Source organism: Lytechinus variegatus, chromosome 11 (assembly GCF_018143015.1).
Source record: "Lytechinus variegatus isolate NC3 chromosome 11, Lvar_3.0, whole genome shotgun sequence".
Taxonomy (NCBI): domain Eukaryota; kingdom Metazoa; phylum Echinodermata; class Echinoidea; order Temnopleuroida; family Toxopneustidae; genus Lytechinus; species Lytechinus variegatus.
This window is the reverse complement of record NC_054750.1, coordinates 1,664,019-1,690,238: the sequence shown is the minus strand read 5'-3', so window position 1 is coordinate 1,690,238 and position 26,220 is coordinate 1,664,019. Positions and strand designations below refer to the sequence as shown.

At 37.0% G+C, this 26,220-nt stretch overlaps 2 protein-coding genes across 2 annotated transcripts in view; both read right to left on the bottom strand.

The window, feature by feature from the left end:
• The window catches only part of LOC121424132 (deleted in malignant brain tumors 1 protein-like), a 28,599-nt gene extending 16,955 nt beyond the window's left edge, over positions 1-11,644 (bottom strand). The window contains exons 1-3 of the mRNA XM_041619731.1: positions 11,377-11,644; positions 9,546-9,830; positions 3,933-4,217 (exon numbers count right to left, since the gene is read on the bottom strand). Of these exons, the coding sequence (XP_041475665.1) occupies positions 3,933-4,217; positions 9,546-9,830; positions 11,377-11,644 (838 nt within the window). The remainder of the gene's footprint in view (positions 1-3,932; positions 4,218-9,545; positions 9,831-11,376) is intronic.
• A 583-nt stretch (positions 11,645-12,227) lies between these two features.
• LOC121424131 (deleted in malignant brain tumors 1 protein-like) lies at positions 12,228-16,258 on the bottom strand. The gene is made up of 3 exons (XM_041619730.1): positions 16,027-16,258; positions 14,150-14,471; positions 12,228-12,501 (listed from the first exon to the last, which is right to left on the bottom strand). The coding sequence occupies exons 1-3, from the start codon at positions 16,256-16,258 to the stop codon at positions 12,228-12,230; spliced, it is 828 nt and encodes a 275-aa protein (XP_041475664.1).
• Positions 16,259-26,220: the final 9,962 nt, after the last annotated feature.

Genomic DNA, 26,220 nt, shown 5'->3' with positions numbered 1-26,220 from the left:
TTCATTCTTAAGCTTTTGATGTGCATTTCAAACTCAATAAAATATCAAGATTCATTTTGGGCGATTTATCGTTGGCTTTGGGGTGGCTGGTAACATATAGGCCTACCTCCCAAATAGCACACGGCACCCGCATCGTTTTGATGCCCACAAGAAGAAAGGGTATACACATGTGGGCAGTCAATCAGGTTGTCGTCTGTTCCAAAACAACAGACATCAATAATATCACCAGTTCTGAGACCAAACCTACACAAACGAGGCACTTTTAAGGCACCGCCGAAGTGGAGCATTCTGTAAACAGGTTTTGCAGCCCTCAGATCCCAGTGTCATCCAAGACCTTCACTCTCTATTGATCAATGTTCGAGTCATTGCCATGATCATTTTAGATATCGAAATGTTGACAATCTATTTTTATTTTAAAAGGACTGGAAAATGTCCATCAACAATAAAGCAAATAATTACTGTTTTATGTTATTGCTAGCTATTACTTCGATAAATTGTAACATAGTGGGGACAAGCTTTTAACATAAATCAATTTGTATTTGTAATCGCAATTTCATGTGTTATTGAATTTAAAAATATTGTATTTCAGTCATGATAATGTAGTAATAAATCTGCGAGAACTATTGGTTGACGAATACAAAATTGATCATATACCTCCTGAATAACACACGGCACCCGCATCGTATTGATGCCCACACGAGGAACGGATATAATCGCAGTCTACCAGGCTGTCTTCTGTTCCGTAACAATTACGGACATCAAGAATATCACCGGTTCCCTGCCCAAACCTAGGCAAACGAGACGCTTCTAACGCCCCGTCGAACCCGAGCATTCGACAGACGACCCTGGCCTCTCTAAGATCCCACCACCCTCCACCACAGACGGTCAACCATGATCTACTGTACAAGACCTCAACTCTTCATCCAAGATTATTTTGATTTGCACAATAGGAATACTTTGAACATTACACTTTTTGCTTGAATGAATCTAATATTCTGTGATTATTCAAAACTAAAATTTATAAATCAAGTGGAGATTAATATTCGTGATCAAAATTGCATTTTTCTAAAATTTATATTGTGACTGAGAATTAAACTTTTATCGTTTAGAATATATCTAAGAGCGTGAGTAATTTGATGCCACAAATACAAACTATTCTCGAAGATCAGTCGTACGCTATTTCCACTCTACCTTTCTGAACCCTTGACAGGATGTCAATTTTTATTAGAAGGACATGATGAGGGTTAGTTAAGCAGTCAACTTCTGTAGCTTGCACATCGATGACCCAAAACAAACTGACCTTATAAAAAGCATCCTAGAATACTTATGGTTCATTTTACAAGTGTAAAAGTTGTTTATACCTCCCAGATAACACACGGCGCCTGCATCATACTGATGTTTGCAAGTAGGCTCTCTACTTAAAACTGGGCAGTGGGACAAGCTGTCTTCTGTTCCGTAACAACGTACAGCAATAATATCACCGGATCCCTGCCCAAACCTAGACGAACAAGGCTTCCAATGCCTTGTCGAACCCGAGTATTCTACAGGCAACCCTTGCTTCGATGAGATTCCACCACCCAATACCATGTCTACCGCAGACTGTTATCCATGATCTACCGTATAAGAGCTCCACTCTCTATTCAACATTGTTCGAGCCATTGCCATGACCGAAGAGACGATATTGAAATGGTGATAAATTGTTTTATTATAAAAGGACTTGATAATTGCCCATCTGAACAACGTAAACTTGTTATGATTTTGCTATTACTTCGAAGAATATGTAACACATTACGGGAACAAGTAATTAACACAAATATTTTTATTTATTCGTAATCGAAATATCAATATTGTGGTATTAACCGAAAACATTTTTTGAATTTCAATCATGATAATGTAGGCCTCCATCTGCAAGCATTAGTATTGGTTGACGGATGTAAATTGATCATATACCTCCCGAATAGCATGTGGCACCCGCATCTTTGTGATGTCCACAGGAATGAATTTCCCAGAGGTATGGACAGTCCGCCAGGCCTTCTTCAGTTCCGAAACACTCGACTTCAATAATATCACCGGTTCCCTGTCAAAATTTAGACAAACGAGGCGCTTCCAAAGCCCCGTCGAAGTCGAACATTCTGCAAACAACCCTTGCAGCCCTTAGATTCCACCTCCAATCACCACAGACGGTCATCCATGATCTACTGTACAAGAACTCTACTTTCCATGCAACGTTGTTCGAGTCATCGCCATGATTGAGGAAAAAATATCATTTTATATATCCAAATGTTGATGAATTGTTTTATTTCAAATGGTCTGGACAATGTTGATTTCAACAACGCAAACACTGCTATGCTTTCGCTATAGCTTTTAGCTCCATTAATGTGTAACATGTGAAAACAAGCTATTAACAAAGATTGTTTTATTTGTAATCGGAAGTGTTCACAATGGGGTATTAAACATGCTATAAACCTACAATATTCTTATATTTCAATCATGATGTAGGCCGATATCTGCAAGAACTATTGGTTGACGATTACAAAATTGATCATATACCTCCTGAATAGCACACGGCACCCGCATCGTATTGATGCCCACACGAGGAACGGACATAAGAGCAGTCTACCAGGCTGTCTTCTGTTCGGAAACAGCCTACAGCAATAACATCACCGGTTCCCTGCCCAAACCTAGACGAACAAGGCTTCCAATGCCCCGTCGAACCCGAGTATTCTGCACACTACTCTTGTAAACCTTAGATCCCACCCCAAACCACAGACAGTCATCCACGATCCAGCATACAAGACCTCCTTTCTCCATTCAACCTTGATCGAGCCATTGCCGTTATTGAAGAGAATATATATTTTAGATATCCAAATGTTAAAAATAATATTTATTATCAAAGGACTGCACGATAAATATCCATCTAAACAACGCAAAACTATTCCTTTGCTTGCTGCTATTTCGACTAATGTGTAACATATGGGCAGAAACTATTAGCATAATTAATTATTTATTGATTTGTAATCAAAATTTTCATCATGTGGTATTAGCCTAAAATATTCTTATATTTCAATCATGGTGATGTAAGCAGACATCTGCAAGTACCATTGGTTGGCGGATGTAAAATGTATCATATACCTCCTGAATAGCACACGGCACCCGCATCGTATTGATGTCCACACGATGAACGGACATAAGAGCAGTCTACCAGGCTGTCTTCTGTTCCGTAACAACGGACAGCAATAATATCATCGGTTCCCTGCCCAAACCTAAACAAACGAGACGCTGCTAACGCCCCGTCGAACCCGAGCATTCTGCAGACGACCCTGGCCTCTCTTAGATCCCAATAACCGTACCAATCACAGACGGTCATCCATAATCTAGCATACAAGACATCAACTCTTCATTCAAGTTTGTTCGAGTCATCCCCATGCTTGAAGAGGAAATATTATTGTTGATATCCTAGTGTTTATAACCTTTTTAAAGAACTGGGCAAAACTGTTACGCTTTGCTAGCTATTACTTCGATCAATAGATAACGTATGGGGACAAGCTATTAACATAGTTTTTTTTTTATTTGTAATCAACATTTTCATAATGTGTTACTGAATAAAAAAAAATCATTGTATTTCAGTCATGGTAATGCACGCCTACATCTGCAATTACTATCGGTTGACAAATTTAGATCTGATCATATACCTCCTGGTTCTTTTTTTTTACCAACCAATAGGTTAGTTCAAATAGAACAACAATTGTAAAATGGCACGTTGATTTTTTTCTAACTGCACTGTCCAATATGGAGTCACCATCTCAATTTCATCATGACAATTAAGCTCCATCTTTAGCCGGAACCATTGATCAGGTCAATAAAAGGCAATTGGTCCACCTCCAGGCGGCTTTATGTATTAAAAATAAATACAAACGAATAACAGATTGCGCCTGCGTCCCAAGCATGAATACAATAATCTCCAATCCCTGGATGAGCACAGTCTGCAAGGTTGTCTTCTGTTCCGTCACACCCGACGCCAGCAAGAAGAATGCGGCCAGATCCCTGACCAAACCTTGCAGACCCCGGTGCTTCCAAGGCTCCATCAAACCCCAGCATCCTACAAACCACCCTGGCGTCTCTCAGGTCCCAGAAGTCATGACAGATAGTACCCCATGATCCATCATGCAGAACCTCTACTGTGCCTTCAGCATCGTTTGATCCACCGACCAGACGAACTTGAAATGGATTTGGGTGTGCTAGATAATTAAAATGCATTCCATATGATATTAAAAGAACAATTATTTTCTAAAAGAACATTTTAGATCGACAATGTTCAAACAGAACACAAATACTGATAATCAAATGGAGTGTCCGGTGGAAGAGGGTATTCTCAGAAACAGCAGACCATTTCCACATAGGAAGAGTCTGATTTGATTTATACAGATCTTTTGATACTCTCCCCTGAAAGTTCAATAGGTTGTGGAGTATTCGAACATTAAAAATCATGTGTATGATCAAATTGATAAAATGAAAGTGTTCGGTCTATGGCCAACTCTCCCGAATATCAAGTATGAATTGTCCGGGGATATACTTTATTCTTCATATGATTCAACGTGTTTGTATTGATATTCTCTGAAATTGAATTGCCCTCGGTGTATAATAGTATCAGAACATTCCGATATTAGCAAGTATTTACAAAAAGTTTATAACCCCTTCATAACATATTCCAGTCTTCAGTTATGTCATTTTAGTAACCATGATAAGACGGTATATCTTTAAGATACTAGAATGTTACTACAAGGGCTGGACAAAGTCCATCTGAACAACGCAAAACATTTTTGTTAAAATAGAAAAATAAATAACACAAAATCAGCTTATCTAAAAGAATAATTTTCCTTCTAGATACTGTCAAGATTTCTAGTTGTAAAGTTAAATAGAAAACAAGACAAGAGTTCATTTGACACAAGCTTTTCTGAGATTGCACAGAATGCACATCTCATACATGAGTGAACTCAGAACTTCAAACATTATTTTCTCCATATTTTTCTAAGATCTCACGTAGTTTCTTCTGCATACAATCAAATATTTGCGTTTGTTATCGTTAAATAATTAAAAAAAAATATATATATCATTTTCATTCTAAAGCTTTTGATGTGCATTTCAAACTCAATAAAAATATCAAGATTCATTTTGGGCGACCTATCATTGGTTTGGGGGTGGCTGTTCACATATAGGCCTACCTCCCACATAGCACACGGCACCCGCATCGTTTTGATGCCCACAAGAAGAAAGGATATACACATGTGGGCAGTCAGTCAGGCTATCTTCTGTTCCAAAACAACCGACATCAATAATATCACCAGTTCTGAGACCAAACCTAGACAAATGAGACACTTCTTACGCCCCATCGAAGTGGAGAATTCTGCAAACAGGTTTTGCAGCCCTCAGATCCCACCAATATCTACTGTACAAGACATTTACTCTCTATTGAACATGTTGAACAATATTCGAGTCATTGACATGATTGAAGAAACTATATAATTTTAGATATCCAAATATTGATAAATCGTTTTATTTTAAAAGGACTGGGAAATGTCAATCAAAACAAATCAACATTTTTATGCTATCGCTAGCTATTACTTCGATAAATATGTAATAATGATAATAATAATAATCCGCTTTTATATAGCGCTTAATACATCGGAACGACGTGTCTAAGCGCTTTACAAATAAATGGGTACAATGGGTTAACATAATGGGTACAAGTTGTTAGCATAAATGAATTTGTATTTGTAATCGAAATTTTCATGTGTTATTGAATTTAATTTCAGTCATGATAATGTAGTCATAAATCTGCAAGAACTATTGGTTGACGAATATAAAGTTGATCATATACCTCCTGAATAACACACGGCACCCGCATCGTTTTGATGCCCACAGGAAGAATCGATCTCCACATAGGGGCAGTCTGCCAAGCTGTCTTCTGTTCCGAGACAATCGACATCAATAATATCACCGGTTCCCCGCCCAAACCTAGACAAACGAGGCGCTGTCAACGCCCCGTCGAAGCCGAGCATTCTGCAGACTACCCTTGCCTCCCATAGATTCCAGTTCCTCCACCCCCACCCATCACCACAGACGGTCATCCACGATCCAGCATAAAATACCTCCACTCACATTCAAGATTTTTATTTTGGTTTGCACACTTGGAATAATTTGAACATTACACTTTTTGCTTGAATATATTCATTATGTTATTAATTAAACGTATCACTTCTAAATCAAGTGGAGATCGCTCACGAATATATAAGCATTGGTATTCACTTTAATCATATTGAATGTGTAATGAATCATTTGGAATTGAGTCATGCATATTGAAAAGCAATGAATGCTGTTACATACCCCCTGAGTAGCACACAGCACCTCCATCTTCGTTATGCTCACATACAGAGGTTTTCTAAAGGTTAGGACAGTCCGCCAGGCTTTCCTCAGTTCCAAAACAAATTACGCCAATAATATAATAGGTTCTCGAATCAAACCTAGACAAATGAGGGTAATCTAACGCCCAACCAAACCTGACTTTTCTGCAAACAACTATTGCAGCCCTTAGATCCCACGAACCATACCAACTGTCACCACAGACGGTCATCCACTGTCCAGCATGCAAGACTTCCACTCTTCATTCAAGATTGTTCGAGCCATTGAAGAGACGATAATCTGCATTTCTGATAGAATTTGTTACTAGATATCACTGCGTCTTCAATTCCATTTTAGTAAAATACTAGATATTTTACAAGTTGTTTCATTTTAAGTACTTCATTGATACATGTATTAGGACACTTCAAGTATTCTGTCCATGCTTTCGCCAGCTATTACTTTAACTTATGTGTAAGTATTTCATAAGAGGACAAGACAATTTTGAAAAAAATCAAGTTCTAATTTGTAATCAAAATTTTGATATTGTTGCATTTAATAGCTCAAAAGATTATTTTTATTTCATAGTAATGTAGGCCCACAACTGCAAGTATTATTGGTTGACGGATGTAAATTGATCACATACCTCCAGAATAGCACACGGCACCCGCATCGCTCTGATGCCCACATGAAAAATAGAGCCCCACAGAGCAGCCTGCCAAGCTGTCTTCTGTTCCGTAACAACCGACATCAATAATATCACCGTTTCCCTGCCCAAACCTAGACAGAAGAGGCGCTCCCAACGCCCCGTCGAAGCCGAGCTTTCTGCAAACAACCCTTGCCTCCCTTAGATCCCACCAACCACTACCACAAACTGTCATCCATGATCTACTGTACAAGACCTTTACTCTCCATGCAACATTGTTCGAGCCACTGCCATGACTGAAGAGACGATATCATTTTAGATATCCAAATGTTAAAAAATATATTTATTATCAAAGGACTGCACGATTAATATCCATCTAAACAACGCAAAACGATCATTCTTTTGCTTGCTATTACTTCGATTAATGTGCAACATATGGGCACAAGCTGTTAACATAATATTTGTAATCGAAATTTTCATAATGTGGTATTAACCTAAATATTCTTATATTTCAATCATGGTGATGTAGGCCGACATCTGCAAGAACTACTGGTTGACGAATATAAAGTTGATCACGTACCTCCTGAATAACACACGGCACCCGCATCGTATTGATGTCCACACCAGGAAGTGACATAATATATATAGCAGTCTACCAAGCTGTCTTCTGTTCCGTCACAATTACGGACACGAATAATACCACCGGTTCCCTGCCCAAACCTAGACAAACGAGGCGCTTCTAACGCCCCCTCGAAGCCGAGCATTCTGCAGGCTACCCTTGCTTGCCTTAAATCCCAATACCAACCACATACGGTCATCCACGATCCAGCATACGAGACCTTAACTCTTCATTCAAGATTGTAATTTTATTTACACAATTGGAATACTTGAATAAGTTTATTATGTAATTGATTAAACCTGAGACTTCTAAATCAAGTGGAGATTGCTCACTAATAAAATAGAATTTGCATTTACTTTAATAAATTGAATTTGTAATGAACCATTTGGAACTGATTCATGCATGTCGATAAGCAATGAATGCCGTTACATACCCCCTGATTAACACATGGCACCTCCATCTTCGTTATGCTCACATACAGAGGTTTTCTAAAGATTTGGACAGTCCGCCAGGCTTTCCTTAGTTCTAAAACAAATTACGCCAATAATATAAGCGGTTTCCTCATCACACTTAGACAAACGACCAGTTTCTAACGCCCCTTCATACCTGACTATTCTGCAAACAACTATTGCAGCACTTTAATCCCACCAACCATACTAATTGTCACCACATATGGTCATCCACTATCCAGCATACAAGACTTCCACTCTTCATTCAAGATTGTTCGAGCCATGGAAGAGACGATAATCTGCATTTCTGATAGAATCCGTTACTAGATATCACTGTGTCTTCAATTATTCCATTTTAGTAATAATAATAAAGACAGAATCATTTCAGATATTAGAATTTTGATAAATTGATACATGTATAAGAACATTGCAAGTATACTATTATATCGCCAGCTATTGCTTTAATTAACGTGTATTTCATAATAAGAGGAAAAGATCATTTCGAGAAAAAAAATCAAGTATTAACTTGTAATCAAATTGTTGATATTGTTGCACAAAAGATTTTTTTAATCAGTAATGTAGGCCCACATCTGCAAGTATTGTTGGTTGACTGATACAAATTGATCACATACCTCCTGAATAGCACACGGCACCCACATCATGTTGATGCCCACACGAGGAAAGGAAATAAGAACAGTCTACCAAGCTGTCTTCTGTTCCGTCACAATTACGGACATCAAGAATACCACCGGTTCCCTGCCCAAACCTAAACAAACGAGACGCTGCTAACGCCCCGTCGAACCCAAGCATTCTGCACGCGATCCTGGCCTCTCTTAGATCCCAGTCACCGTACCAATCACAGACGGTCATCCATAATCTAGCATAAAAGACCTCAACTCTTCATTCAAGTTTGTTCGAGTCATCCCCATGCTTGAAGAGGAAATATAATTGTTGATATCCTAGTGTTTATAATTTTTTAAAAGGACTGGGCAAAACTGTTACGCTTTTGCTAGCTATTACTTCGATCAATAGATAACGTATGGGGACAAGCTTTTAACATAGTTATTTTTTTTTTTGTAATCACAATTTTCATAATGTGTTACTGAAAAAAAAATATTGTATTTCAGTCATGGTAATGCACGCCTACATCTGCAATTACTATCGGTTGACACATTTAGATCTGACCATATACCTCCTGGTTCTTTTTTTTTACCAATCAATAAGTTAGTTCAAATAGAACAACAATTGTAAAATGGCACGTTGATTTTTTCTAACTGGACTGTCCAATATGGAGTCACCATCTCAATTGCATCATGACAATTGAGCTCCATCTTTAGCCGGAACAATTGATCAGGTCAATATGAAAAAGGCAATTGCTCCACCTCCAGGCGGCCTTATGTATTACAAATAAATACAAACAAATAACAGATTGCGCCTGCGTCCCAAGCATGAATACAGTAATCTCCAATCCCTGGATGAGCACAGTCTGCAAGGTTGTCTTCTGTTCCGTCACACCCGACGTCAACAAGAAGAATGCGGCCAGATCCCTGACCAAACCTTGCAGACCCCGGTGCCTCCAAGGCTCCATCAAACCCCAGCATCCTACAAACCACCCTGGCGTCTCTAAGGTCCCAGAGGTCATGACAGATAGTTCCCCATGATCCATCATGCAGAACCTCTACTGTGCCTTCAGCATCGTTTGATCCACCGACCAGACGAACTTGAAATGGATTTGGGTGTGCTAGATAATTAAAATGCATTCCATATGATTTTAAAATAAAAATCATTTTCTAAAAGAACATTTTAGATCGACAATGTTCAAACAGAACACAAATACTGATAATCAAATGGAGTGTCCGGTGGTAGAGGGTATTCTCAGAAACAGCAGACCATTTCCACATAGGAAGAGTCTGATTTGATTTATACAGATCTTTTGATACTCTCCCCTGAAAGTTTAATAGGTTGTGGAGTATTCGAACATTAAAAATCATGTGTATGATCAAATTAATAAAATGAAATTGTTCTTTCTATGGCCAGCTCTTCCTGAATATCAAGTATGAATTGTCTGGGGATACACTTTATTCTTCATATGATTCAAAGTGTTTGTATTGATATTCTCTGAAATTGGATTGCCCTCGGTGTATAATAGTAGATAGTTATGTGAACATTCTGATATTTGCAAGTATTTACAAAAAGTTTATACCCCTTCATAACATGTTCCAGTCTTCACTTATGTCATTTTAGTAACCATGATAAGACGGTATATCTTTTTAGATACTAGAATGTTGATAAATTATATTACAAGGGCTGGACGAAGTTCACCTGAACAACGAAAAATTATGTGTTAAAATAGAAAAAAAGAGCTTATCTAAAGGAATAATTGTTCTTCCACATACTGTCAAAATTTCAAGTTGTAAAGTTTAATAGAAAACAAGACAAGAGTTTCTTTGACACAAGCTTTTCTGAGATTGCACAGAATGCACATCTCATACCTGAGTGAACTCAGAACTTCGAACATTATTTTCTCCATATTTTTCTAAGATCTCTCGTAGTTTCTCCTGCATGCAATCAAATATTTGCGTGGGTTATCGTTGAATAATAAAAAAATCATATATCATTTTCATTCTAAAGCTTAGGATGTGCATTTCAAACTCAATAAAAATATCAAGATTCGTTTTGGGCGACTTATCGTTGACTTTGGGGTTGCTGGTAACATATAGGCCTACCTCCCGAATAGCACACGGCACCCATCGTTTTGATGCCCACAAGAAGGATATACACATGTGGGCAGTCAGTCAGGCTGTCTTCTGTTCCAAAACAACCGACATCAATAATATCACTAGTTCCGAGACCAAACCTAGACAACCGAGGCACTGCTAAGGCCCCGTCGAAGTGGAGCATTCTGCAAACAGGTTTTGCAGCCCTCAGATTCTACTGTCATCCAAGACCTTCACTCTCTATTGATCAATGTTCGAGTCATTGCCATGATTGAATAGACGATATAATTTTTAGATATCCAAATGTTGAAAATATATTTTTATTTTAAAAGGACTTGAAAATGTCCATCAAAAACAAAGCAGTTTTTATGTTATCGCTTCGACAAATATGTAAGATAGTGGGGACAAGCTATTAACATAAATTAATTTGTATCTGTAATCGAAATTTCATGTGTTATTGAATTTAAAAAATATTGTATTTCAGTCATGAGAATGTATTAATAAATCTGCGAGAACTATTGGTTGACGAATACAAAATTGATCAAATACCTCCTAGATAACACACGGCACCCGCATCGTATTGATGCCCACACGAGGGACGGAAATAAGAGCAGTCTTCCAGACTGTCTTCTGTTCCGTAACAATCGACACCAATAATATCACCGGTTCCCTGCCCAAACCTAGACAAACGAGGCGCTGCTAACGCCCCGTCCAACCCGAGTATTCTGCAGACTACCCTTGCATTCCTTAAATCCCAAACCCAATCACTACAGACGGTCATCCACGATCCAGCATACAAGACCTCAACTCTTGACATTGTTATTTTGCATAATTCGAAGACTTTCAACATTACGCTTTTAGCCTGAATAGATTTATTATTCTGTGATTAATTAAACGTACATGTAATATTTCTAAATCAAGTGGAGTTTGCTCAAGAATGTAGAGGCACTATTGTTCATTGTAATCATTTGATCTGTAGTGAACCATTTGGAAATTTATTCATACATATCTGTTAACAATGGACGTTGTTACATACCCCCTGAATAGCAAATGACGCCTCCATCTTGATGTTTGGACAGTAAAATCCGTCAGGCTTTCCTCAGTTCTAAAGCAAATTACGCCAATAACATAACCGGTTCCCGCTCCCTACCAAGACGAACTAATTCCGATTTTGAGGATTGAATGAGTGATACATGTATTAGAACACTGCAAGCATTCTATGATATCGCCAGCTATTACTTTAATATATAAGAGAACAAGATAGTTTTGATTAAGATAATCGATTTTTAATTTGTAATCAAGATTTTGATATCGTTGCATTAGCTCAAAATATTTTTCTTTATTTCATAGTAATGTAGGCCCACATATTGAAGTATTATTCGTTGACGGATGTAAATTGGTCACATACCTCCCGAATAGCACACGGCACCCGCATCGTTCTGATGCCCACATGAAGAATAGATGTACACATTTGGACAGTCTATCAAGCTGTTCTCTGTTCCGTAACAATAATCGACACGAATAATATCACCGGTTCCCTGCCCAAACCTAGACAAACGAGGTGCTTCTAACGCCCCGTCGAAGCCGAGTATTCTGCAGACTACCCTTGCTTCCTTTAGATCCCACCAATCACTACAGACGGTCATCCATGATCCAGCATACAAGACCTCAACTCTTCATTCAAGATTGTTATTTTGATTTACACAATTGGAATACTTGAATAAATCTATCATGTAGTTAATTAAACCTTAAAACCTTAGACTTCTAAATCAAGTGGAGATTGCTCACTAATAAAATAGAATTGGCATTCACTTTAATCATATTGAATGTGTAATGAATCATTTGGAATTGAGTCATGCATATTGAAAAGCAATGAATGTTGTTACATACCCCCTGAGTAGCACACGGCACCTCCAACTTCGTTATGCTCACATACAGAGGTTTTCTAAAGATTAGGACTATCCGCCAGGCTTTCCTCAGTTATTAAAAAATACGCCAATAAGATAATAGTTCCCGCACCAAACCTAGACAGAGGGTCTTCTAACGCCCCGCCAAACCTGACTATTCTGCAAACAACTTTTGCAGCCCTTTTATCCCACCAACCATGCCAACTGACACCACATTATGGTCATCCACTATCCAGCATGCAAGACTTCCACTCTTCATTCAAGATTGTTCGAGCCATGGAAGAGACGATAATCTGCATTTCTGATAGAATCTGTTACTGTGTCTTCAATTATTCCATTTTAGTAATAATAATAAAGACAGAATCATTTCAGATATTAGAATTTTGATAAATTGATACATGTATAAGAACATTGCAAGTATACTATTATATCGCCAGCTATTACTTTAATTAACGTGTATTTCATAATAAGAGGAAAATATAATTTCGGGAAAAAAATCGAGTATTGATTTGTAATCAAATTGTTGATATTGTTGCACAAAAGATTTTTTTTCAATCAGTAATGTAGGCCCACATCTGCAAGTACTGTTGGTTGACTGATATAAATTGATCACATACCTCCTGAATAGCACACGGCACCCACATCGTATTGATGCCCACACGAGGAACGGAAATAAGAACAGTCTACCAGGCTGTCTTCTGTTCCGTAACAATAATCGACACGAATAATATCACCGGTTCCCTGCCCAAACCTAGACAAACGAGGCGCATCTATCGTCCCGTCGAACGCGAGCATTCTACAGACGACCCTGGCCTCTCTTAGATCCCAATAACCGTACAAATCACAGACGGTCATCCATAATCTAGCATACAAGACATCAACTCTTCATTCAAGTTTGTTCGAGTCATCCCCATGCTTGAAGAGGAAATATAATTGTTGATATCCTAGTGTTTATAACTTTTTTTCAAAGGACTGGGCAAAACTGTTACGCTTTTGCTAGCTATTTCTTCGATCAATAGATAACGTCTGGGGACAAGCTATTAACATAGTTATTTTTTTTTTTATTTGTAATCAACATTTTCATAAAGTGTTACTGAATAAAAAAAATGCATTTCAGTCATGGTAATGCACGCCTACATCTGCAATTACTATCGGTTGACAAATTTAGATCTGATCATATACCTCCTGGTTCTTTTTTTTTACCAACCAATAGGTTAGTTCAAATAGAACAACAATTGTAAAATGGCACGTTGATTTTTTTCTAACTGCACTGTCCAATATGGAGTCACCATCTCAATTGCATCATGACAATTAAGCTCCATCTTTAGCCGGAACCATTGATCAGGTCAATAAAAGGCAATTGCTCCACCTCCAGGCGGCTTTATGTATTAAACGTATTAAAAATAAATACAAACGAAAAACAGATTGCGCCTGCGTCCCAAGCATGAATACAATAATCTCCAATCCCTGGATGAGCACAGTCTGCAAGGTTGTCTTCTGTTCCGTCACAACCGACGCCAACAAGAAGAATGCGGCCCGATCCTTGACCAAACCGTGCAGACCTCGGTGCCTTCAAGGCTCCATCGAACCCCAGCATCCTACAAACAACCCTGGCGTCTCTTAGGTCCCAGAAGTCATGACAGATAGTACCCCATGATCCATCATTCAGAACCTCTACTGTGCCTTCAGCATCGTTTGATCCACCGACCAGACGAACTTGAAATGGATTTGGGTGTGCTAGATAATTAAAATGCATTCCATATGATATTAAAAGAACAATTATTTTCTAAAAGAACATTTTAGATCGACAATGTTCAAACAAAACACAAATACTGATAATCAAATGGAGTGTCCGGTGGAAGAGGGTATTCTCAGAAACAGCAGACCATTTCCACATAGGAAGAGTTTGATTTGATTTATACAGATCTTTTGATACTCTCCCCTGAAAGTTCAATAGGTTGTGGAGTATTCGAACATTAAAAATCATGTGTATAATCAAATTAATGAAATGAAAGTGTTCGGTCTATGGCCAACTCTCCCGAATATCAAGTATGAATTGTCCGGGGATATACTTTATTCTTCATATGATTCAACGTGTTTGTATTGATATTCTCTGAAATTGAATTGCCCTCGGTGTATAATAGTGTCAGAACATTCCGATATTTGCAAGTATTTACAAAAAGTTTATAACCCCTTCATAACATATTCCAGTCTTCAGTTATGTCATTTTAGTAACCATGATAAGACGGTATATCTTTAAGATACTAGAATGTTACTACAAGGGCTGGACAAAGTCCATCTGAGCAACGCAAAACTTTTTTGTTAAAATAGAAAAATAAATAACACAAATTCAGCTTATCTAAAAGAATAATTATCCTTCTAGATACTGTCAAGATTTCTAGTTGTAAAGTTAAATAAAAAAAACAAGACAGAAGTTTCTTTGACACAAGCTTTTCTGAGATTGCACAGAATGCACATCTCATACCTGAGTGAACTCAGAACTTCAAACATTATTTTCTCCATATTTTTCTAAGATCTCACGTAGTTTCTTCTGCATACAATCAAATATTTGCGTTGGTTATCGTTGAATAATTGAAAAAAAACCTATATCATTTTCATTTTAAAGCTTAGGATGTGCATTTCAAACTCAATAAAAATATAAAGATTCATTTTGGGCGACTTATCATTGGTTTGGGGGTGGCTGTTCACATATAGGCCTACCTCCCACATAGCACACGGCACCCGCATCGTTTTGATGCCCACAAGAAGAAAGGATATACACATGTGGGCAGTCAGTCAGGCTATCTTCTGTTCCAAAACAACCGACATCAATAATATCACCAGTTCTGAGACCAAACCTAGACAAACGAGGCACTTCTTACGCCCCGTCGAAGTGGAGAATTCTGCAAACAGGTTTTGCAGCCCTCAGATCCCACCAATATCTACTGTACAAGACATTTACTCTCTATTGAACATGTTGAACAATATTCGAGTCATTGACATGATTGAAGAAACGATATAATTTTAGATATCCAAATATTGATAAATCGTTTTATTTTAAAAGGACTGGAAAATGTCAATCAAAACAAATCAACATTTTTATGCTATCGCTAGCTATTACTTCGATAAATATGTAACATAATGGGTACAAGTTGTTAGCATAAATGAATTTGTATTTGTAATCAAAATTTCATGTGTTATTGAATTTAAAAAATATTGTATTTCAGTCATGATAATGTAGTAATAAATCTGCGAGAACTATTGGTTGACGAATACAAAATTGATCATATACCTCCTGTATAACACACGGCACCCATATCATGTTGATGCCCACACGATGAACGGACGTAAGAACAGTCTACCAAGCTGTCTTCTGTTCCGTAACAACCGAAATCAATAATATCACCGGTTCCCTGCCCAAACGTAGAAAAACGAGGCGCTTCCAACGCCCCGTCGAAGCTGAGCATTCTGCAGACTACCCTTGCTTCCCTCAGATCCCAATACCAATCACCACAGACGGTCATCCATGATCCAGCATAAAAAACCTCCACTCGCATTCAAGATTATTATTTTGCTTTGCACACTTGGAATACTTTGAACATTACCCTTTTTGCTTGAATATATTCATTATGTTATTAATTAAACCTATCACTTCTAAATCAAGTGGAGATCGCTCACGAATATATAAGCATTGGTATTCACTTTAATCATATTGAATGTGTAATGAATCATTTGGAATTGAGTCATGCATATTGATAAGCAATGAATGTTATTACATACCCCTTAAGTAACACACGGCACCTACAACTTCGTTATGCTCACATACAGAGGTTTTCCAAAGGTTTGGACAGTTCGCCAGGCTTTCCTCAGTTATAAAAAATACGCCAATAAGATAATAGGTTCCCGCACCAAACCTAGAGAAACAAGAGTCTTCTAACGCCCCGTCAAACACGGCTATTCTGCAAACAACTTTTGCAGCCCTTTGATCCCACCAACCATGCCAACTGACACCACATTATGGTCATCCACTATCCAGCATGCAAGACTTCCACTCTCCATTCTAGATTGTTCGAGCCAACGAAGAGACATTAGTCTACATTTCTGATAGAATTTTGTCACTAGATATCACTTTGTCTTCCATTTTACTAATAATGATAAAGTCGGTATCATTTTAGATACTAGAATTTTGATAAATTGTTTCATATAAGGACTGAACAGTTGATACATGTATTAGAACACAGCAGGTATTCTATGTTATCACCAGCTATTACTTTAATGTGTACGTATTTTGTAATAAGAGGACAAGATAATTTTAAATCTAGTTTTAATATGTAATCAAAATTTTGATATTGTTGCATTAGCTCAAAAAAAGTTTTTTTTAATTTCATAGTAATGTAGTCCACATCTTCAAGTACTATTAGTTGATGAATGTAAATATTGATCACGCACCTCCGAATAGCACACGGCACCCACATCGTATTGATGCCCACAGGAAGAATAGATCTCCACATAGGGGCAGTCTGCCAAACTGTCTTCTGTTCCGTAACAATCGACACCAATAATATCACCGGTTCCCTGCCCAAAACTAGACAAACGAGGCGCTGCCAACGCCCCGTCGAACCCGAGCATTCTGCAGACTACTCTTGCAGCTAATAGATCCCAACCATAGAACGTGTAATCATTATACCAACGAACATCACAAACGGTCATCCACGATCCACCGTACAAGACCTTCTATCTTCATTTTGTATCGATAACGTGTTTTCGCGTGATTCGGCCAATTCCAATGATCTGCATGGTGTGCGGTGTTTTTGTTCATCGCAAAATTACAAAACTGATTGAGAAAATCTTTCACTGCTGTCTTAGATAGATATGTTTATAACCTACCAAGTAAAAATTCAATTTTTTTAATGACTCTTTCAATCCAACCAATGCATACGCGAGGTAGGAAATGCATGATGTAATGTGTCCTAACAGAAAAATAACCCTTCAATGTTAGTGTACATTGCGAGCATTTTCAGAACAAGTCTTAGGCTTAACTTCCTTGAATTTTATGCATGTTGAATGTGTGTTTACAGTAGATCATCTTTGTATGACGTAACCGGGGCTCGTTGGGATTGGTTGTCAAGACAACAGAGTTGACATGGTTGGTGTCGCAATGTCTCAAAAAGTTTCCGTAGGGAATTTAATGTTCTGCAATTGTTTTAAACTCAGGATTTGATGTACTTGATATGCCGTTTGAAAAAAAAGACGAGTTTATGCTCCTGACATGGCAATGCGTTCCGTAGGACAAGTGCAGAACAATGTTGTGTCGTGATCATTTGGTTTTCCCAGCCAAAAAGACCATGAATGAATTAAAAGTTATCCAATATCACGGTGCTTTGAAACTGAACATGCCAATTTATCTGTAAATGATTAAGTTGATTTATATTTGAACCAAGGGGAGTTTGCTTGAATGAGTGTGATTCAAATTTCACTTTATTTATATTGATTCAAAGGGACAATTTAATTCCTGCTTATCGATAAGCAATGAAAATTGTTACATACCCCCTGAATAGCACCTGGCACCTGCATCTTCGTTATGACCGCAAAAAGATATTTTCCTGATGTGTGGACAGTCCGACAGGCTCTCCTCAGTTCCGGAACACCCGATATCAATAATATCACTGGTTCCCTGCCCAAACCTAGCAGAACCAGGCGTTTCCAATGTTCCGTTGAACCCCAACATTCTGCAGACTACTCTTGCTTCCGTGAGATCCCATAAGTCATCACAAACGGTCATCCACGATCAACCGTAAAAGACCTTCTCATTCAGCGTTTTAAGAGGGTATGTGCCAAATGCATGATACTAGTAATCCTCATTTTTCTCGCATTTTGTTTATGTCGGTAGGCAAAATAGTATGCAAATACTTATAATTTTCTTGTTTATCCGGGTGAAAATTGCACACATTCCTGTAATTGCATATGCAACGGCGAGACGAAAAATGAACGTATAAAGCATTAAAAAAGCAAAATGCTTAAAATGGAAGTTCACCTTGACAAAAAGTTTATCCTAGCAATACCAGAATAAATAATGAAAAATATTAATGAAGGTTTGAGGAAAATCAATCACAGCTTTAAAGGGATGGTCCAGGCTTGAGATACTTGTATCTCAATTTAGTAAAATTTACAAAGCAAACCGCTGAAAATAAAATCGGATAACATCGGATAACATAAAGTAATGGAATTTTAAAGATTTTCATAATTCCGGTGAAACAGTTCTAGGCATGTCTTTATGAATACTCACTGGGTTTGCTGATGATGTCATGTACCCACTTGTTTTTTGTATTTTATTATATGAAATTAGGTTTATTCAAATTTGTTCTACCATGAACTAAAACAATTGGATTGACAACTGATTAAGTGTATTAGTTATTTATTGTCGCAACTAATGAATATTCATAACGATGTGCATATAACTGTTTTCACAAAATATTGATAAACTTTAAAATTCAATAACTTCATTATTTGATATCCGATTTTGATAAAATCTTCAGCATTTTGCTCTGTGAATTTTGCTCTATTCTGTTTTAGAGATAAGTATTTTCATCCCGGGCCATCCCTTTAAAACATCATTAGATTTTTTTTCTATTGACGTCAAATGCGAGTAGCTTCCCTATATATATCGTGTAGTAAAACATTCAATCATTGTGATTTTCTGTAATAAGAATAATAAAATGGACCTTCAGTACATCGACATACAATTTCTCTTTTCTTTTCACACCCGCTCCAGAAAGAAAAGTTGTGTCCTTTTAGTGATTATGAACCATTAAAAACTGAAAATTATGTATATACCACATAACATCTCAAGAAGCTGCTCGTTTATGACATAAAATAATTACTTTCTTAACCTTTGATGGATTTTCCTCAAACCTCCACCAATTGGTTATTTTTTCCTGCTATTTTCAGAATATTGTTTTTTTTCAGGGTGAACTTCTCCTTTAATTTTGTTTGTTGATGTATTAGCTTTTATTTGTACCCTTTATTTGTTTTCAACTAGCGTTTGCTTTTAATTTCAACAATAGCAGTTAGGTCTGATTTGAAGAAACTCTACGGTAGATTGTATTCCTAAATACACATATAGCAAACCGTCTTACACATTCATACTCTTCACCACAGTTGAAACTTTCCTATAGACTCACCAAAACACATTTCACTTAATAATTCGATTTTCAGTAGAACACAGAATAAATTCAGACCCTCATTGCAGCAATTTAAATCAAGTTAACATTGCGTTTCGGAGCTTTCAGAAAATAAGCAGACATCATGAAATGCTGCTCTTTAATTGTACTTTGATTAGCAAATTAGTTTAAATCAACATCTTACAAATGATTTGTAATTTTATGCAAAAGTGTACAAGGTGTATATTTATGTCGAAATGCAGATAATAAACATTCGATGTTCACTTTTCATTAAAATTTCTCACTCCCAAATTCAATTTACATTGCCTTATCCATGATTTCTTCACTACTGACATGTCTTAGGTCAGGTCGACAGTACCGTGATCCTTTTTTTGTAATCCCATATTCTCATTACCATTTCATAATTGCACACAATTATGTGATTAAAGAGCTTTTTCTCGTATCGAACGAGGTTCGCTTTGTCAAGTCCATATACCGAGCTGTTTGCGCGTTTGGAAGGATATTCACCCTCGACATAAATATATAAATTTCGTGATAAGAGCGAAAAACAAATAATGACAAAAACATATCGGTACCTGTAGAATTTATTAACCTTTACATTTTAGTCGATATCTGTCATCCATCATAGATATGCCTCTCTCATTCACTGCTTTTAATTAAAAAAAATCATATCTATCTCTTTTACTGTAACTTAAGAAGGGCATCGCGAGGCAATCAACTTCTCGAGATCGGGTCGCCCATCCACTGCCTTGATTTTATTTTGGAAAATGTCCTCCATTATCGCCTTGAGTTTGGGTAAACTGTTCGTTATTAAGGCAGTTGACGAGTGAGCTTTTTTTACTTACTTTCTCGGTAATTCACGATGACTTTCTCTGACAATAATGAGGCCATGGTCATTGATGGTAGCTGGGTTGACGCGAACTCCATTACAATATTTCAACTTATTTGTTCTGTTTTTTATGAGTTTTTAAAGGTCAAGTCCACCTCAGAATAATGTTGATTTGAATCAATAGAGAAAAATCAGACAAGCACAATGCTGGAGATTTCATCAAAATCGGATGTAAAATAAGAAAGTTATGACATTTCAAAGTTTCGCTTATTTTTAACAAAATAGTTATATGAACGAGCCAGGTATATCCAAATGAGAGAGTCGATGACGTCACTCACTATTTCTTTTGTTTTTTAGTGTTTGAATTATACAATATTTCAATTTTTACGAATTTGATGATTAGGACCTCCTTGCCTGAAGCACAAGATGATTCGTTCAGGGGGGAATGAAACTTCATTTCACATGACAATGACGAGAAAATCAAAATATTTCATATTTCAAACAATAAAAAGCAAAAGAAATAGTGAGTGAGTGACATCATCGACTCTCTCATTTGGATGTAACCGGCTTGTTCATATAACTGTTTTGTGAAATGAAGCGAAACTTGAAAATGTCATACCTTTCTTATTTTACATCCGATTTTGATGAAATTTTTAGTGTTATGCTTGTTGAATTTTTCTCTTTTTATTCAAATCAAGTTTTTGTTGGGGTGGACTTGCCCTTTAAGAGTTGTTGAGGTGTTTGTCTGACTGTGTGGATTTCATGTCAATTATTTCGTCTTTTTGAAGACCATCATGACTGTGCCAGTCAATTTAAATGTCAGTGGGCAATCCACCGTATTTCATGGTATACGGAAACAAATATTACTACAGCGTGTACATTGTTTATAGATCTTGTAGATGTTTTTTGCCAGCTCTTTTTTTCAGACAAACTCCGTGCCGCTTTCTACATCGATGGCTCCGTAGTTTGGGTAGGGACGCACAAGAAGTGTATGTTTAATTATGCCCTCTTTGATTTGCTGAAATTTTTAGTTTCACTTGAAATCTCGGAATAGATTTTGCATCATTAGATAGCCAAGGTTGTACTCTTTTAATATAGAAAAGAATCGTAAAAAATCCCCTTAATTCGCTTCTTGTGATTGACTAAACGATTAAGTGTTTAGGAGGAAATTCAACTTAAAGGCTTGAAAGAAGTTAATGGATGACGTCGTCCAAGTGACCAGCTGCAAGAAACAATATCGCAAAGACTTGAAACCGTGAAGAGGTAAAAACAACAGTTGGCACGGTCGAAAAGACCCGACTTTTTAAACAAAGTGAATTTTCGTCACCACTGTTGATGACGGACTTTCACGCTGCCTGGGACATCGACGAGAGTTCAACTTTCTCTGCTGATTCATCTCAGTTGATATACACAGTATTTCGAAATAATTTTCCAGCATCTGTCCGGATGCTTCGCTGATGAAGTAATAACAGAAAAAAAATGTGAAGAATATTCATAATTGAGGAAGTTGACATGTTTTAAAAATATGTAACATACATGTAGATTACAAAAATCGTGAAATTCGCGTAATGAAGACTTCAGACCTTGACATTCTTTTATTATTGAAATAAATCAGGAAGCTGTTCATAAGAACAGAATGTCAATTTAGACAGTTTTTAAGCCTGATATTAAAGAATGTCTTACTTTCCTTAAATTTTTGGAAAGTTTATAAGCTTTAGATAAGTTAACATAGTAAAAAAAAATATCCATGGGTTGATCCAATAAAGAACTTTCTGTCATTCCTTTTGTGTGTTTTTTTTATTTTCATGAGCTGCTTTTTTACAAGTATAACCATAATCTTCTTACGCCTCCTGTAACGTTCCAGTTTGTTCAACTTGTTCGAGACGTACTTGTTTTGTGTTTTGTATACGCTAATATGTCAAATAATTTCCTTCTTTTTCTGATTTGAAGTGGTCCGCATGATATTAACTTACTCTGGTTAGACTCTACTCTGTATTTTTTACGCTTGGCGTGTGTGTATCTGATGATCTGATGCCCACTCTACATTTTCCTACAGTCATCGTGTGATGGATTCGTATACGATTTTACGGGCATCGTTTGTGACTTCGGGCTACGAATGTATGTTATGCTGTTTACATAAGTCGTACGAGGTTATGTGTTGGGCGTTGTAGATGGGCCATAGTAAAATATGTAAAAAAGGGACCTTACGAAGATCGTTCAGATACTGTTTTGTGGTCGGAGAATCGTGTTTTTCGGCTCGGTTACAGTGCATATTCACATAAACCATACAAAGGTCGTACAATATCCGTACATGACACGATGGCACTGCGCTGATCGTATGATGTGCTTAAAAGAGCTACGATCCCAAGATTTTGTTACAATCCAAATGTAAAAGGGCATAATGGTTCAATGTTAGCATATAATATACCGACATTGTACAATTTCTGTACAAATTTCCAGAGTATTTCCTACCTTAGCTGAAAATTCACTTTGTTCAGGGCCCATCTACGATGCCATAAACATGGAGGTATTGCTATGGTCGTAAACACAGTGACTGTATTCCAAAAGAAAAAAGGGCCGTTGCCAGTGCCGGTAGCCACCTACATGTACGACGCACCTTACAAAATGTTACCCATCATACAATTACCGGAGAAAATATAAACCTGACCGTTCATTCATTTCTCTGCTATAATGAATGCGTAAGACTTTCCGTGGCTTCAGGCGAGTAAGGCAAGATTGCAACAGACCATATGTCACTGATAAACCAAAAGAACCTTTAATTTTACAACTGGTAATGAACTCCGTCTAGCTTTCGTCTTTTACACGTGAAGTTTGCGAAAGTGGTAGCAATGTGTGAGCATGGACAATGGTGGGTCCACAGTGAGACCAAGTATCGCAATGCCCACGACAGATTAAAGACAGTTAAAAATTGTATTGTAAACAAGCCAGGCAAAACTAATTTTATTGCTACTAATTTGTGGCAATATTTTCTGGACTACTTTGAAAGCATGGATTTCTTTTTGTATAATAATGCATGCACACAATCAAAAAGGACAATACTATTATAATATAAAAATTAATCAATTAATAGATTTTACAGAGTTTCTTTCGCTTGCGAGGCTGCAAGATCCATCATGGCATCATCATAGATGGCGTAGATTTCTGATACAACACGTCTACTCGAAATTCCTTCAGGCTTATCAGATAAACTCCTTTGGTGAATAAATATTTTGTTCCTTCTTTGCTTATTTGTATTTTTTTCAAAGTATAAATAGCTGTTGAGATCTGCCTTTCATTTACTTCCCATTCTTATCTGGGGTTGCCTTATCGACTCACACGTTGTAGGTACGAATATGAAATGAATACGTTTAGTGTCATCAACTTTAAGAAATCTTTTATCGTATCTACAGGATAAACTAAATTCCATATTGATTATAATTTGTGACATTAAACTGGAGATATCCGATCCTTAAGAAGCAGATATAACCTGACATTCAGATGTCATACTTTTGTTCAAATCACATTAATGAATAAATATACTGACAATATCCGTGCTAACATAAAACGTTCCCTGCTATTGGTAAAGTGATAACCATAGCTGTGTTAGCATATATACGAGAGGAAACTGAAATGTTTTTGAGCCTAACATAGAAAAGATTAAGCAATGAAGACCAACTTTGATCCGTAAAACTCTTCACATCTTTGAATCATACCCACCAAATTTATTGGTCATTGCTGTATTGAGTCTAGTTTTACATGTTCCTGTATCACAGTGTGTAATGAAAAATAGGCAAACTAGGGTTGGCCTTCTCTGGGATTGATGATATGGGATGCTTCCATTGTTTTGTTTTTTTTACTGATCCATGGTCTCAGGGTGATAACAATGAACCCTTCTCTCATCCAGAGTCACAACTCATTCCAATGAATTGGATATGTTACACTCCAAGAGCATCAAGCCTCAACTGGGGGCATGCATTTCAGCTGCAGAAACTTGACGAGAGCTCGATACTTGGGTTTGTCCATTTTAAACGAGACACCTGATAAAGAAATTGTATAAAATAAGAATAGATATTGCTATAACCAACATATCTGATGGGTAGGATTAAGAAATGTGAAATATTTATGGCCAAAATTTGGTTTTCATATATTTGTTTTCTATGTGAAGCTCAAATCTTTTCAGTCGCCACTCGTATGTGGTTTGTAGTTTACTCGTGTGTCTATATTAAGTATTATACCAATTACAAGGCAACGTTGACTACCTTCATTTATATTTCCAATGTGATTGCCAATTCCGTTTAGAAAATTTTAGAATGAGAGCATGGTCTAATTATATAGTGAAGGAAAACTCTGGGTCTATATAACCGACTTATTTTTCTTTCAACTTCCTTTGTTTTCTTCGTTTACTGAAGTATAGAATCGTACGACCGTGTTTCAATACTTTTCTGAGGATTTAATACCATGCTGAGGTGTTTATTGTATTTGTGGCACAAACATGGAGAAGTGTGTGCGAAGCGCTTTGTAACCAGAAGGAAAAGGCGCTATATCAAATGACCTTTGGATTGGATTGGATTGGATTGGATACTTTACCTTTGAAATTTGATTACTGATTCATCCATTCATTCATTTCCACATTCATAAAAAAGAACATTACTCAATACTCTTTAATCAAAATGATGTAGCCTGTGTTAAAGTGCATGTCGACATTCAAAGACATTTGCAGTGATCTCCTGGTAATTTTAGATCGCAATACCTTCGTTGATTTCGTGGTCTTTCGGAAGAAGTATGTTTTTGCCATCATTAGTGGTAATTTCACTTCAAGAATGGAATAATTCCCTGAGATTTACATGCCAAATGGTTAATGCGTTACACTGTGTCGATTCATTTGCTTCACGAGTTTGCATCCTTGTCGCATCCCATCGTAACATAGCTCTTAATATCTTCCATGTTCTGTTTGCCATGAGGATGCTCTGTGAACAAGAAAATAAAAAAGTACGTACTTAAAGACACGAAAATATTCATATATAGATGAATTAACGATCCTGTAAAGAACGATTACAAAGATATAATTCATTATTTCTAATACAATGATAGTCCTGAAGCGTTTAATCACAGACTACATGTATACCACCGTAAATTTTGCATTCATTGGCTACTAATCAGACTACGTTTACCCACTCGAAAGTTACTTGCAACTTGTCACGCTTTGTCGACAGGTTTTGGCTGTGTATTGGTTAGCAGCCAAACTTGCAAACATAGGCACATGAAGTCGCAAAGTTGTCATCTGGGATCATTTTCATATGAGAGTACTGTAAAGGCAACTTTTTAAATATATATATCATGCTACATAACTGTTGAACTACTATTGTAAGTTTATTATAGTTAAAAGCGTAATCCAGAATTTCCTAACGTTTAGAAAATTATACTTTAAAAGTTTAACTCAAGATAATTAAACGTAGCCTATAGTACTAATTATGAA

Excerpts from the sequence above, each read along its gene's own strand:
- LOC121424131 (XM_041619730.1), bottom strand. The coding sequence starts at position 16,258 with ATGACCGTCTGTGGTGATTGGTATTGGGATCTGAGGGAAGCAAGGGTA. Across the intron at positions 14,472-16,026 it reads TGCCGTGTGTTATACAGGAG|CACACCCAAATCCATTTCAA; the intron begins GTATATGATCAA and ends TTAATTATCTAG. Across the intron at positions 12,502-14,149 it reads GCAGGCGCAATCTGTTTTTC|AGTTGAGGTCTTGTATGCTG; the intron begins GTTTGTATTTAT and ends TCTTGAATGAAG.